Source organism: Solanum dulcamara, chromosome 3 (genome assembly GCF_947179165.1).
Source record: "Solanum dulcamara chromosome 3, daSolDulc1.2, whole genome shotgun sequence".
In the NCBI taxonomy this organism is placed as follows: domain Eukaryota; kingdom Viridiplantae; phylum Streptophyta; class Magnoliopsida; order Solanales; family Solanaceae; genus Solanum; species Solanum dulcamara.
The window spans coordinates 59318475-59332933 of record NC_077239.1 but is presented as its reverse complement, the minus strand read 5'-3'; the positions used below and the strand labels follow the sequence as shown (position 1 = coordinate 59332933).

At 31.9% G+C, this 14459-nt stretch overlaps 2 protein-coding genes across 2 annotated transcripts; both read left to right on the top strand.

Moving 5' to 3' along the window:
* The first annotated feature begins 1561 nt into the window (after positions 1–1561).
* On the top strand, positions 1562–7958 carry LOC129882641 (RPM1-interacting protein 4-like). Its single transcript, XM_055957021.1, has 4 exons — positions 1562–1717; positions 6356–6937; positions 7193–7372; positions 7600–7958. The coding sequence occupies exons 1-4, from the start codon at positions 1712–1714 to the stop codon at positions 7621–7623; spliced, it is 792 nt and encodes a 263-aa protein (XP_055812996.1). The 5' UTR covers positions 1562–1711; the 3' UTR covers positions 7624–7958.
* Positions 7959–8824: 866 nt separating this feature from the next.
* LOC129882639 (uncharacterized) lies at positions 8825–11332 on the top strand. Its single transcript, XM_055957020.1, has one exon. The coding sequence runs from the start codon at positions 9294–9296 to the stop codon at positions 11079–11081; it is 1788 nt and encodes a 595-aa protein (XP_055812995.1). The 5' UTR covers positions 8825–9293; the 3' UTR covers positions 11082–11332.
* Positions 11333–14459: the final 3127 nt, after the last annotated feature.

The following is a 14459-nucleotide window of genomic DNA, read 5'->3' as shown; positions in this document are numbered from 1 at the left end:
ATGGGTCATCAACAGCATCCGTAACGGAAGGCGTTTAGATGTACGTACCTAACTGGCTAGATTTTGCATGCGACTTATTGAAACGGTATCACCAATACGAGATGTCTACTGAGTTACATATCATGAGGAACATAGTCCTAGCTACCTTCTCATATTGTTCAACACCTTAAGGCTGTTTTACTTTGTTAATGCAAACATTGTTACCCGTTACTGAATTAAACAAACAAACCCCAATTTTGATTTATGCATTTTTACTTTTGGGAAATAGTGACTACAACTGAATATAAGTGCTAGTAGACTTATTTCCTCCGCATTCCTTGTGGGTTCGACCCCAACCTAGTTGAGTTCTATATTTGACAACGACCACTTTATGATTCTTAATTGGAATATAAGTTTAGGCGTATAATGTAACAACTATAATTGGCAAATCAATGTACTAGAAATTTAATATAACTAAATATTAATATTAAAATACAGGGAAGTGGGTCTGTTTCAATTCAAGGGCGGGTTAATTTAATTGGACTGGATTTTAATTTAGTGGGACCAGAACGTGAAGTGGACCTCTAATTAGAGGCCACGTGTCCAGTTCTAGTATTTAAAATCAGCTATGTTTTCTGTTAATATATAGTTACATGAATGGACACTTTTAATAATGATAATGGTATATGTGAGTTTAATTTTTAACGAATAGCATTTTTAATAATTAATGATATATTTGATTTTTTTAATATAACAAGGAATACATATTACGCACTATTATAATGTGTCAATATTACTAGTCAAGTTGTGTTAGAAGATGATAGGGTGAGACAAAATTCATGTAATTGAAGGACGAAGTCGATGGTCCTTAGAGACTCGGTTGTTGATGTCGGTCTTCGTCTATTTTTTATAGACAGCTGCTGCTTCTATTTTAGTACTCTAGTATATAATTCGGAAAGACTAGTCAGCTCAGCTTGCTAACCTACCAAACGTCATTTCTCGTCTTCCAAAACGTGTAATGACTTAGCTTGACCTAACCTCCTCTCCTTTTTTCTTTTTTCTTCTTCTTTTAATCCTAAATTGAATAAATTATACTATTAAGAATTATTTTTAATTTATTTATTTCTAAACTTGTATAAACTTAAAAACAACTCAGTTTTATTAGTTAATTTGGCTTTATCCTGAAAAAAAAAATTACTTGTATTATTTCGATATCGATGTCTTGTCCGAGTCTTTCTTCCTCCTCAATTCAGTTTTTCTAACAGATTAAACAATCATTTGGACATTTAAGATTGTGTGGAATAACATATTATGATTCTAAACTAGTAACGCCCTTTTTAAGTCGTAGCAATATATAGGTGAGACAATTTTTTTTTTTTAAGTATGTGGAATGGGTTACGTTGGTCAATAGGTTTTCTTTTTGGATGGAAATTAAAAGTGTTTCTTTATATTATAAATAAATATAAAAATGAAAAATAGAGTCCAAATTAAAGATAGTTGTGGCAAGTGCATTGGGGGGTAGGGTAGTAAGAAGAAGACTAGGTAAGAGAGGGAGAGACGAATAGTCAAAGCATTACCGGTGGCGCCGGTCAATGGTTGATGAACCTATTCTTTCATTATATATCATTAGTAAATAATTTCTTCTTTAATTCTCATCTGCACCTATTCTTCTCTCTCTCTCTCTGGAGGAACTGTTTGATAGCTTTTCTGATTATTGATTTGGTGAACCACAATGGCTGTACGTTTTTTAACTCTTGATTTCTTCTTCTCCTTTTCTGATATATATATATATGTCACAATTTCCCTGCTATATACTATCTATATGAGGTGATTGATGATTCTTTTATTAATTAGTACACGATAATGATCATTTTATGTGATAACTTTTGTGTACTAATTCAACTCCGATTTTCTTCTTCAACGCCACCTTCAACTCTCTGCAATTTTGTTTCAAACTAAGACAAAATAATAAAGCATTATACTCTCTCTTATTAATCTACCTATTTCAAAAGTTTTAGAATAAAAAACCATCCGATACAGGGAGATTTATTTTTTTCTTTTCTCTAAATTCACCCTTAGGCATGATAATTAAGTGAGAATTTTGGAGAGATATGAAGAGTAATTATATATGATTGACTCTATTTTGAGGTTCAAGCTATAAAAATCATCATGTATTTAATGTGCAGTTATGTTAATGGGGGTGTGGTAGGTGATACTTTCACTAAGGAAGTTGGCCTATATATGGCCCGCCGTCTTCTGTCATATCCAATTTATTAAATAGATAGATATAGCTTCCAATAGCACATTTGTATTCTTTCATCTCTGTTTGTATTCATTATATGTTGTTTTCTGCGTTTGCTTGATTTTTGTTCAATGTTTTTCATAGTCAAGATCGGAGGTTACACTTGTTAATAGTGGCAGATTCAGAATTTTTATTAAGAAGTTTGAAAAATAAAAATATAATGTTTGAGAATTAAAACCTCAAAGTGAATTTAAATTTGAATCATTCAAGCACTAACTTAACCTCTAATTATGTTTAGGAAATTCAAATTCAACATGTATCATGTAATTTATTACCATGAACTCCTTCGCTACCCTTTACATCCGCCCCTACTTGATAAGTGTCTAGTGAACTTAGAAATTAATTGCTAAATACATTAGGGTGGAAATTGATGCTAACAATCACTTATATAGTTGGTAGCAAAGGAGCATACCATGAAAAAAAAAGGAGGAAAATTAGATCAAATGTCTATTAGGTTAAAATTCATTTATCAAAATAACTCAATTATTATTTATTACCCCAAAGGGTCATTCAACCATTTTTATTTCAAGCAAAGTACATTTTGTTGGGACTTTGCCTTTTGATTCTGTTCTTCAAAATAGTCAACCACACAAATTTAATGAGAAGTGAAGCAAAAGTAGCCAAAGATAAATTACTAGCACTTAGATAAGTTTCCATTTCATTAACTGTATTAACAATTTTACCATCAACTAGTGAGAGACGTGAAGGTCATTGATTTTGCTTCCAATATTTTCCTTTATACCAAACACACACTAAGGCCTGTTTGGAAAGTCACCTGGTAATTAAAATTTGTGTAATTACTAGGGTAATAATTACTAGCCTAGTAATTACACATTCTAGTAATTATTATTACCTGTTTGTCTGTCTCAGTGTAATTACAATTGGTTTGTTTGGTTGCACAAGTGTAATTACAAGGTTATATTAAATTTTAAAAATAAAAGTTAATTTTCTAAAATTTAAGAATTTATATTAGACAAATAAGGATCTTTATAAATGATATTAAATTAAATATTAATTAATAAACATACGTTCTTAACTAATATTATAAAAAAAAATTATTTATATGTTTTGAATTAGTATATTTTAAAAAATTTAATCAAATAAACTAAAAGTATAAGATTTTTATGAACATCATGAAATGTATGTTTGACAAAAATGTTAATATTATAAATATAATGTCATAAAATTATTAAAACATTTGACAAAAAAATAATATATCAAGTTTAACTAAAAAATAAATGTTTTGCAGTGTGAAATATCTAGTCAATAGTACTAAAACAAATGAAAATGAAAATATGACATAAATCCTAAATTCAAAACAAAAAAATTAACATAATGCTCTTATATCAAATTTTAACACAACATACATAAATATGATTTTAAAAATTAGAATACTAACAAAATTATTTTTAAAAAGAAATAGAATAATAAATAAATAAATAATATGAAAAATTGCATGGAATGAAAAAGTAAAGGTTGAGAATGATAATGAAATGAAATATAAATAAAAAATTAAAAAATATATATTTAAAAAATATTAGAATAATAAAAATATTTTTTTAAAAAATAGTAGAAATAAAAAATAAATTAAAATGAAAAAATATAAATATAAATAAAAGAAGAATTTTGAAAAGCTTATAATTACACCAATTCCTTACCCTTCCTTGGGAATTGAAGAATGTCCTTCAATTACACCAATTCCTCTCTTACCAAATAATTACTTGATCTACCAAACATGTCAAAAAATATAATTATACCAATCTCAATTAAATTGTGGCTTTTCAAACATGCTCTAAATCTTCATATATGTTTCTTTCTTAGTTTTAAGTCCTTCGATCTAATTAATTGCACCGGCGAATTTATAGTAATTTGCATACTCATATTAATTATCCTATAGACATTGAACAGAAAAACTATTGACCGACATTTAAAAAAATTTAATAGATCTTAGGTAAATCAATATAATAATCATTATAAGAAAAATTACCCGATTGACTGTTTTTAAAAAATTAATTATTGATTTTAGCGATATTTTTCATTTATTACCATTTATAGCAATATATAGCAATATTATGATAAATCTACACTTGTATTAAAAGTGAATTATGCATACAATATAAATGTATTATAAATGTTTTAAAATATATATTATGTTTGTATAGTAAGAAACTAACATAATGTATTATAAGTCTATTAAAATATGTGATAAATGTATTATCCATCTATAAAACTTGTATTATATATGTTTTATAAATAGTTCTCTGCAATATATATTAAAACTGTATTATAAATGTATTATAAGTGTTCAGTGAATTTTTTTTATTGCTATAAATAGTAAATATTTTCTTAATATTGTATATTTATGTAAGTTCCCTATCATTATACACTTTAACTCCCCGCCTTAATTCTAGTCCTTACATCAATAGTTTATGCCATGTATAAATATTATATAAACACATATATGGGTATATATTTATCTTTAATATATAGTTATACAATATATATATATTTATATTATTTATAAAATATCGATACATTACATAATTATTTATACAATATCAATGCATTACATAGATCTTTATATAATTTTGAATGCATTATATATACATGCGGCCATTTTGTTTGAAAGAAATTTGTCACCTGCATAGTAACGAAGAAGCCCATGAAAATATCTGTCAAACATAAAAGCCAATAAACACATAAACTTTAAGTTTCACCTAATTGAGTTAAAAACTAGTGGCAATAGAGAGTGATAATTCCGAAATTTGAATTCTTATACTCATGGTGTGCACGGTTTGGATTAAATCGATTTAAATTAAAAAAACAAATCAAATCAATTAAATAAATTTATTTTATTTGGATTTCGTTTTACATTTTTAAAAATCGATTGGTTTTGATTTTGTTAAAAAAATCAAAGAAATAACCGAACCGACAAATTATATACATATATTTTATATTATACATACATAATATATTATTTTTTATGTACAATTTTTAATATTTTATGTATGTTTTCAATGAAATTTACTTATAATTTATATATGAAAGCAAAAACGTCCGAGACGAGAGCATTTTTTATCTTATTGATTTCATGTATATTAGTGTGTATGGCGTTCTTGATGGGATTAGGAATGTCACTGTCTCTTTCTTGTCTAGGCTAAAGTGGTGAATTTTGAAGCTTTATTTACGGTAAATTTAATTATCAAAAGTTTTGTAATGTGATCCGTTCTAATTAACTAATTTTCTTTTTGAATGAATTGTTATTTTTTTAAAAATTTGGAATAAATCATTTCTTTTATTTTTGTGCATGGTTAATAACCGAATAACCGAACCGATACCAATAACAACCAAACCGATAAATATATATTATATTTGGTTTAGTTTAGTTTTAATAATTTTAAAATCGATTAAATTAATTTGATTTTAATTTTGACCAATAACGGACTCAAATCGATCCGTGAACACCCTACTTATACTGAAGTGGTAGAAAGTGGAAATAGATTTACACACACAATTTTCAACTAGGCTCCAAAAATGGAAATCCATCAATCAAAAATAAAGATGAGTTGTATATGCTAGTGAGTTTATCTCTGTGACTAAACATAGAATTAAGAGGGAGGGTGTTGTAGCCGTAAGCAGTTCTCTCATGTCAAAAAATTCAGCTGATATTCTTTTTATTTCTAAAAGAGATACTCATCTTATGATTATTCAGCCAAAGCAGGGTGTAAGATTAATAATAAGTTACTCTACCTACTTATTTTGTTAAATAAATTCTCTACATAATAGTATCTAGGGAATTATTTTGCTCATTTTCAGTTTAGGTGATTGTCATCTTGAATTTGAGTTAATTGAATGCATTGAAGTTTTATGGAACTATTGAAAGTGAATTTACATGTCTCTGTACTTATTTATTGTTCCTCATCTATGAATTTGAAATCTCATCTGGTAAAAACTGAAAAGTACTTATAAGAGTTAGATTGTACATTCTTGTCTTCATGAATAATATTTTGCTTGTGTTAGGATCAATGCCAGAAATCTTGAAAAGTTGAAATTTCCTTTTAACTGTTTCTGCAGCGTCCAAATGTCCCAAAGTTTGGCAATTGGGAAAATGCCGACAGCATGCCTTATACTGTGTATTTTGAAAAAGCAAGGCAAACTCGTGGTACTGGAAAGATCATAAACCCCAATGATCCTGAAGAGAATCCAGACATGTTTCCAAATCTTGCTCCTCCACCTGAAGTTGCCCCTCATCCCAAGCCTAAAAGACAAACAGAGGAACCACCAATTGGACCAGCTAGGCAAACACGGGACCGTAGACTAAGTAAAGAAGATGGTGAATTCCGGCAGTATGCAAATTCTCCAGCGCGTAATGAGAACATGGGACGGAAAGGTGCCAATGAGCCATCTCATCAACGTGGTCGTGGATCAACCTCTGGTCGAACTGGCAGACAAAGTATAGGATCTGAACATAGCTTTGATAAGTCACCACTGCATCCACATTACCAGGCAAAGGTTAATAATGCTGGAAGAGGTGCTGCATCTCCTGCTTGGGAAGGAAAGAATAATTCTTATGATAGTAGTCACGCTACTCCTGGAAGATCATTTGAAAATTCTCATGCCACTCCTGGAAGGTCCAAAGTTAAGCAAGAAGAGAACGTACGTTTTCACTCTATATATTCTCTTTCAAATTAGAGTATCATGTTGCAACTCACTTGCTTATTCTTTGCCTTTTCCCCCCCAAAGTACCTCGCATGTGTCCTTTATCAAACAAGTAGTGAAATTGTTATTGTTTTGAAGGCTTACTGATTTCAAGAAGCATCGAAATTCTTACACAACTTAAATTTGGTTTAAGGGATATTTAGTTACTAATTTGAGATGTGAATTCTCACTTAAAGTGGTAGTTCGTTGCAGTCTGATAGAGGAGCTGCAGTTCCAAGATTTGGGGAGTGGGACGAGAATGATCCTCAATCTGCTGATAACTACACACATATTTTCAACAAGGTGCGAGAGGAAAAGCAAGGAAATCCATCAGGGACACCTAGTAGAACATCTCACAACACACACATGCATAACTCAGAGGAAAAGCAAATGGTACAGTAAATCACTTCCCTCTATTATATTCGATTTAGAATCGGATCTAGGACAACTTCTATGGATTAAAACATAACTTATCTTTTTTCGACTCACAATTATGTATGTTTATGGAAAAAATAAATTGAACTGTACTCGGTCATTCTCAATCTGGTGACTCTAAATCTTGAATTTGCCTCTTATTTGTTTAGCTCTTGGTTCTTATTATTCTTGTCTGTGTTCTGCAGAAGTGGTGCTGTTGTCCCTGGTAATTATGCAAGGGAGGACCTTGATTTTATTCTGAAACGGCCAACGGATATGTAAATAGTTCAACAAATTACTTCTGCAATATATTAGAGTAATTCATTTGTACTGTGTTCCCACAGAATTCCGCAATTGTATTGTCAACTTGTAGTCTTTAATATTGTACTTCTATTTGTATGTTACAGACAGTGCTTGCAGAGTTTTTTATGCTTTCTCTATTTTGTGTGTGTGAGTGAAGTCTAGTATTTGTTGTTCTTCTCTGGCAATGCAAATGGTTATAATATTTGATTACTGCTCAAGTATTACTTTCTTCTTCTAAAAAAGAATTGTGCATTTTGATTTATGAGGTTTAAAATATCTAATCATCCACGTGAATTTCGTCTTTTTAATAAAATATTAATTTTTTATCAAGTGCTTAGAAGTTAATTGTAAATCATAATTATTTAACTTATGGTTCTTTTTTTTTTTTATGAGAATTACACACACTTACTATATCCAAGGATGTTGTACCTAGGGTAAATTTAAAATTGACTTTGCGATTTTCTTCAATGACATTTACTTTTCAAAATAAAAAGTGCTTGTAAGCCAAAAAGAACAAAAAGAAAGTGTTTGGCGAAGCTTATAACTAGCCAAATTGACTTATAAGCATTATTTTAGCTTATCAACGCTTGGTAAACACAAAATGCTTATAAGTCAAGATCAATAATTTATAATTTTTTATCTTATAAGTACTTCTGTAGCATGTGTAGTGAGACTTGTAAAATCAATTTATGTCAAAATATGTTTTTTCAAAAGTGTTTTTGTCAAGACCCAAATAACCATGAGTGAAGTGCACTTTAATCCTTGATAGAACAATCCAATTTATTTAAGACCATCTAAAAAATAAAATATTATTTAAATTTCAAATGAATTTACAAATGAAAGTCAATTACTTTAGTTAAACGTGGAAATAAATCAATATGGAAATAATTTCTAAGACCCGAAAATCATCGCTAGCCAAGTCTAACTGATTATCCAAAACTAATCAAAAGTAAAAGTGGCCACATTGTCGAAAGATGGACAAAGTAGCCTAAAGAATTGAGGGCTGCTAGTTTGTTGCACACTAATCGAAGAAGTGAGATTAGCATAATATATTGGAGAAAGTATTCATTTATAGCAAAACTCTAGGGTGGTATGTGCAATTAGCCCAAAAGGAAAAGATAGAAACAACTAAAGCAAAGAGATTCAGTCACATGAGTTTAGCAGGTCAAGTCAAAACAAAGTAGTAAGTTTTAAGCGAGCGAAAAAAACTCAAATTCGCCGCCAAAATTTGGCGGTCGTCTAATATTCGAAATTCAAAGTAATTTCAGGATTCAATTTCTCTCTCCCTCCTCTACTTCCTTCCCCTTCCTCTTCCTCCTCCTTCTTTCATCTTGTATCCCGCTGACCATCAATGGCAGAACTGAATATCAATTTCAGGTATTTCTTTTAAACCCTAATTTACTCTTCAATTCAAGAATAGACCCCCCTTTATCTTTTCTTTTCCATTTTCCTTTCACCAGAATTGCAAAACCACTTTTGTCCTGAGTCATATCTGCTCTAGCATAATCCGTACAGATAATTCCAGATCTGATACATTTTGTTTCATGCTATTTAAACTGCGGCGCTGGCTAGAATTTTGTAAGTAGCCGGTGAAGTTATGGTGAGAGAACAAAGTATTGAATCATTTTACACCCGGTTGCGGGATTCAGCTCTAGCCTCAGCTTCTACGTCACCGCTGCTAGTTTTTCCCTCAACTTCTGATGTAGATTCACTCTGTGCTCTCAAGATAATAGGACATGTTCTTGAATCTGATTCTGTTAGATATGCTTGTTACCCAGTTTCCAGTTTTAAAGAGATTTATAAGTACACTGGGGATAATCTAGGGCAAGCTGCAGATGAGCCAATTACAATTTTGCTGATTAATTGGGGGTGTCAAAGGGATCTTAAGAAGGTTCTAGAAATTGGTCCCTTGGCACGTGTTTTTGTAGTGGATAGTCATAGACCTATACACTTGCATAATCTAAGTGACCAGAATGATCGGGTTATCGTGCTATACACTAGGGATGATGAGCAGCAGGCTGATTTAGCTTATGATTTTGATGTTTCTGCTTTGGCAAATGCTAGTGATTTGAACAGTGACGATGAGTTTGAAGAGGAGTCTGATAGTGAAGATGAAAATGACAGTGAGAGTGAGGAGGAAGATGGAGGTGGGATGAGGAAGAAGAGGAGGGTTTCTGCGGAAAATGAGGGTGACCCTGTTAAGCTTTTCGGGAAATTGAAGAGGGAATACTATTACATGGGTAACTTCCATGGGAAGCCATCTGGTTGTTTGATGTATGAACTGTCCAATTTTTTGAGAAAGAATACTAATGCATTGCTTTGGTTGGCCTGTGTAGCTTTAACTGATCAGTTTGTTCATGAGAGATTAACTGATGAGCGGTATCAGGCTGGGATAATGGAGCTAGAACAGCATATCAATAGTTCAGGCAATTTAGACTCTATCACCTCAGTTACTCTCAAGGATGGGACAAAGGTCACAGCACCAAATTCTTCAAGGATTGCATATGAGTATGAACCAAGGCTGATGTTGTTACAAGAGTGGAACTTGTTTGATTCGATGCTGTGTTCATCCTACATTGCAACTAAAATGAAGACATGGAGTGACACTGGGGTTAAGAAGATGCAGCTTCTGTTAGGTCGAATGGGTTTTGCATGTGAGGAATGCAAACAAAAGTTTCAGTACATGAGCATCGAGATCAAGAGGAGAATGAAGGACATGTTTGAACAATATTTGCCAGAATTTGGCCTCACTGATTTCTATTATAGAGGTTTCTTGCTTCTTCATGGATATAGTTCAAAAGTTTCAGCAGCAGATGTGGTGTATGGGGTTACTGCACTTCTAGAGTCATTTGTAGAGTCAGATGGCTCCTGTGCTTCCAGACAGTTTGGGGAGGCTTATGATGCGTTATCCTTAACCAAGCTTGACAAGTTAGAAGCTGGAATGCGACAAGCTATCAAGGTTCAAAGGGCAATCCTTAGACAAGGGAGTGCAGCAATAACCAAAAAAGGTTCTATAAGAAGTGGGAGTAAATTTAGGTGGGTAAAGCTTGAAGACTCGGCAGATGCAAAGCTCCTGTGTCATCCTCAGGCTTTAACTAAATTTGGTTACTTTCTGATGGATGCTTTACGTGAGAAAGGAGCAAGGATGAAACCATTGATCTGCGTTTGCTACACCCAGGAACGAAGCAAAGTGTTGATTGTAGCAATATGTGGGAAGCCACGGCTTGGTGCAGTCCAAGGAAATGCATTTGGACTTGCATTCAGAAGTTCAGCTGAAGAGACAGGAGCTGAGTTCTTTCATGAACTGTTTGAATCATCATGGATAGTTTTGGATGCAGTTGCTGTCAATTCATTCATGATCAGGCTAACAGAGAAACTTTTGTAATGAGGTTTATTCAAACAACCTTTCTTTTTACCATTTAACTGTAGTTCTGTTCTTCAGACGTTTAATTGTCTCCTGTGAGCAAGCTCCCTTGCATTGTACTCATCTGAAATAATTCATTAACTATGGACTTAATTCACATATGTAATCAAGCTGGCTGCTTGTCTTCATTGTTTGTTACTACAATTATTTTCACTTGTATTTAGTTTGATCATGTTGAATCTATTATCATGTAACACTATGCTTCTTACTCTCTTTGGATCCTTTCTGTTTGATCTTCTTACTATAAGACTGTACTTGCACAAAAATTCTTATGTATTTTACAATGATTTTGTGGAAGCTACTATCAGTTCTGCTATGTTATTGTGACTAGCACCATTAATGCAGCCTTATGATTTTGTTGTTCATATCATGGTTTGAGCTAGTATTTTGGGATGACCGAACCACTTACATTTACTTTTTGCCTTTACTTCAGCAAACTGCCAGTAGTTGCATGAGATAATTGTCATTTTTTTCATCCTTCTTGTGATTCAGCAAACTTTTGATGCAAGAGGTAGTACTCAAAAGCTATTCCCCTCACAATTTGGATGGCCTAGCTTGACTGTCAAAGATTAAGCCATTATAGTTTTCAAGAAGCTATTATTGAATTGAATAAGAGTGATAGCACTTGAAATGTGTGAGTAGAAAGAGTTCAAAAGATAAGCTTTTGGGTGAAAAATTCCAACATAGTCCCTTAAGTTTGGACCATTACTCGAAGTCGTCCCTATACATAACATGGATCATAAGTAGTCCTTCAAATATTCAAAATTAGTTCTTTTTTGATCCTTGTCCAACATTACCAGTAAAACATAACTGATACATTACTGCAAGGGTCACCTTATCTTTATCTTTGAAGGAACTTCCTTGGAGGCATCATCACCTTAGGAGACATTTTCCTCTAATCCTTCCTATTTGTGCCTAAAGGCTGTTTCTTAAGAATCTTGCTCATTGTGATTCACAATTTGTGACCTTTGGATGCCAAAGCATCTTGAGTCCTGCTTAGCATTGCCTTTAGAGGTTACTTTTTTCATAGTCTGCTCATTTCACTCTTCACTTCAGAGGCTTCTTTATTCTTTTTTTCTCCATTTCCTTCATATTCATCTTCGTGTATCTCTACTATCCTAGTTCCCCAATCTTTTTCCATTTCTTGGCTATTATCTTAACTATTACCGCTACCATAATCTTGATTTCTCTTTTTACTACTATTTTAGTTCCCTTTTTCTTCAAGTGCAGCACATCTGTCATCTTTTTCTTCTGCTTTTGTCCATTTTCTTAGTTATATCTTTACTGTTACTAATGGCATCCTTTTCATTCTTTCACTGCCACTGCTTTCATCATCATCTTCCATCATTGCATCTGTTTGATTATATTCGTTTTGTGTAAAGAATATTCTCCATTCTGAAAAAGAAATGAATACTCCTCATTCTGCATTTTGACTTCAGCTCCATTTTTTCCCTTGTACTGCACTTCCATTGTATTGGAAAAACTGAAATCAGACTTTGCGGAATTTTACCTCTGTTTCAAGAGGAGTCTGCTTTGAACCTCTGATTCCAGATATAACTGCAGTTGTGTTCACATTGTTTGTTATCTCCCTGCTGCCACTTGTTCCTGGACAGCTTCAGCAGCATTGTGATGTTTGGAAACTGAATTGTCAGTTGAAGCATCAGTGTTGCCTTTTGCACGCAAATGCACTATCACCAAATATACTGCTTCAATTCAAAGCCTTTTTAAAACTGAAAAGATTGTGAGTATGGTGAACTTGCTTGGCATGTGATAGGTCTGATTTTAACAATACTAGTACTAGAGGACCAAACATGCACCAGATATAGAATAAGGATTGTCTTGAGTAATGGTCCACACTATTTGGTGCAGTTTCTTCAGATATGGGAATCTGATTATCAAAGATGAGGAACTTTGCTATTATAGGAAAGGAGTCAGGTAACACAGTGGATGGACTAAAGCATAGAGAAACAAGATAATATACAAATATATTTAACCAGACAACCAACTCTAACTATATCAGATTTTAGCTTTATGCACTCAGACCTACTTCATGTTAAGTTTCAAAAGCTTTCAGTTCTTCAGATATGTGCAGCTGCTATATTGTGTCTTTTTTTCCCGAAATGATAAGGAAGAGCATGTATAGCATCTCAAATGGGGAAATAAAAACTAGTCTGAAGATTGACAGGTTGAATGAGTGATATTGTAGCTATTATAATGAGTTGAATCTCAGCTGACCCATTCAAGGTTTTAGAATGGTGATTAAAAAACAAAATAAATAAGTTCTCACTCAATCTATTAACCAAAATCAAGTAACATAAATTTATTTTGACCAATATTAACACTAATAAATTGTTTGAGTAGTAATTTTGATTGACGTGCATGTAAAAATTGATTAAACTTTTAGTCATGTATGTTTGCACTTTAGTCATATGATTGAAATACATGTAACAATGGGTTGAGGATTCAGAACATAAAATAATAATTTGTTGTTCGAATTTCAACAATTCAACACACTATCTAATACTCAAATATACTCTAAATAAACTCAAATTTGAAACATAAGTTTCTTACATCATAAATAACCAAATCCAATCATCAATTTACTAATAAAATAAATCTAACCAACTCATTTAGCAATCTTTTTTTCCCCAAGTCTGCACTTTATTATGCATACATGACTGAACTACATGTAAAAATGAATTGAAATTTCAAATTTGTGAGTCAGAAAATTTTGCCAAAAAAATAAAGAAAATATTTTTCATAGTTAAACACTTAAATCTATTCCAAATAAGTTCAAATTTGAAACACAAGTTGCATGTATCATAAAAAACAAATTTCAATCGACAATTTGTCAATATAACAACAAATTTCACAAAATCATTTAGCATTCTTTCATTTTTTTTTCATAATAATTGCGTTCAATCATATATGATTGAAAGACATGTTAAAATTTGTTAAAGTTTCAGTCATATGTGTATGATTGAAGAAGCGAAAAAAAGGTATATTCATTCGCTTGAAAGTTGTTTAATATTGGGTATTCGTGCAAAAAAAATTATATAAGTATTACTCAAATCAAGTTCAAATATCGAGGAGATTTATTTGAAGAGCTTTCGTTATGAATGAGCGGCCAAAATAGGACAAGCCCTGAAAATTTTACTTCTTAAAAGTGAGGTTCATGGTTTGAACTTTGAAGCCCCAAGACGAAATTTTATTTCCTTTTCAATTTATATAATTTTTTCTTTGGGCCGAGGACACAAATGGCCTCTAAGCCTAAACATTAGTCGGGTATGTGAAAAGTACTAGTCGGGTATGTAAATATATACACTTTTTGTACAATTT

Coding starts and splice junctions, on each gene's coding strand:
- LOC129882641 (XM_055957021.1), top strand. Junction 6,938..7,192: donor AAGTTAAGCAAGAAGAGAAC/GTACGTTTTCAC, acceptor AGTTCGTTGCAG/TCTGATAGAGGAGCTGCAGT. Junction 7,373..7,599: donor ACTCAGAGGAAAAGCAAATG/GTACAGTAAATC, acceptor TGTGTTCTGCAG/AAGTGGTGCTGTTGTCCCTG.
- LOC129882639 (XM_055957020.1), top strand. CDS start 9,294: ATGGTGAGAGAACAAAGTATTGAATCATTTTACACCCGGTTGCGGGAT.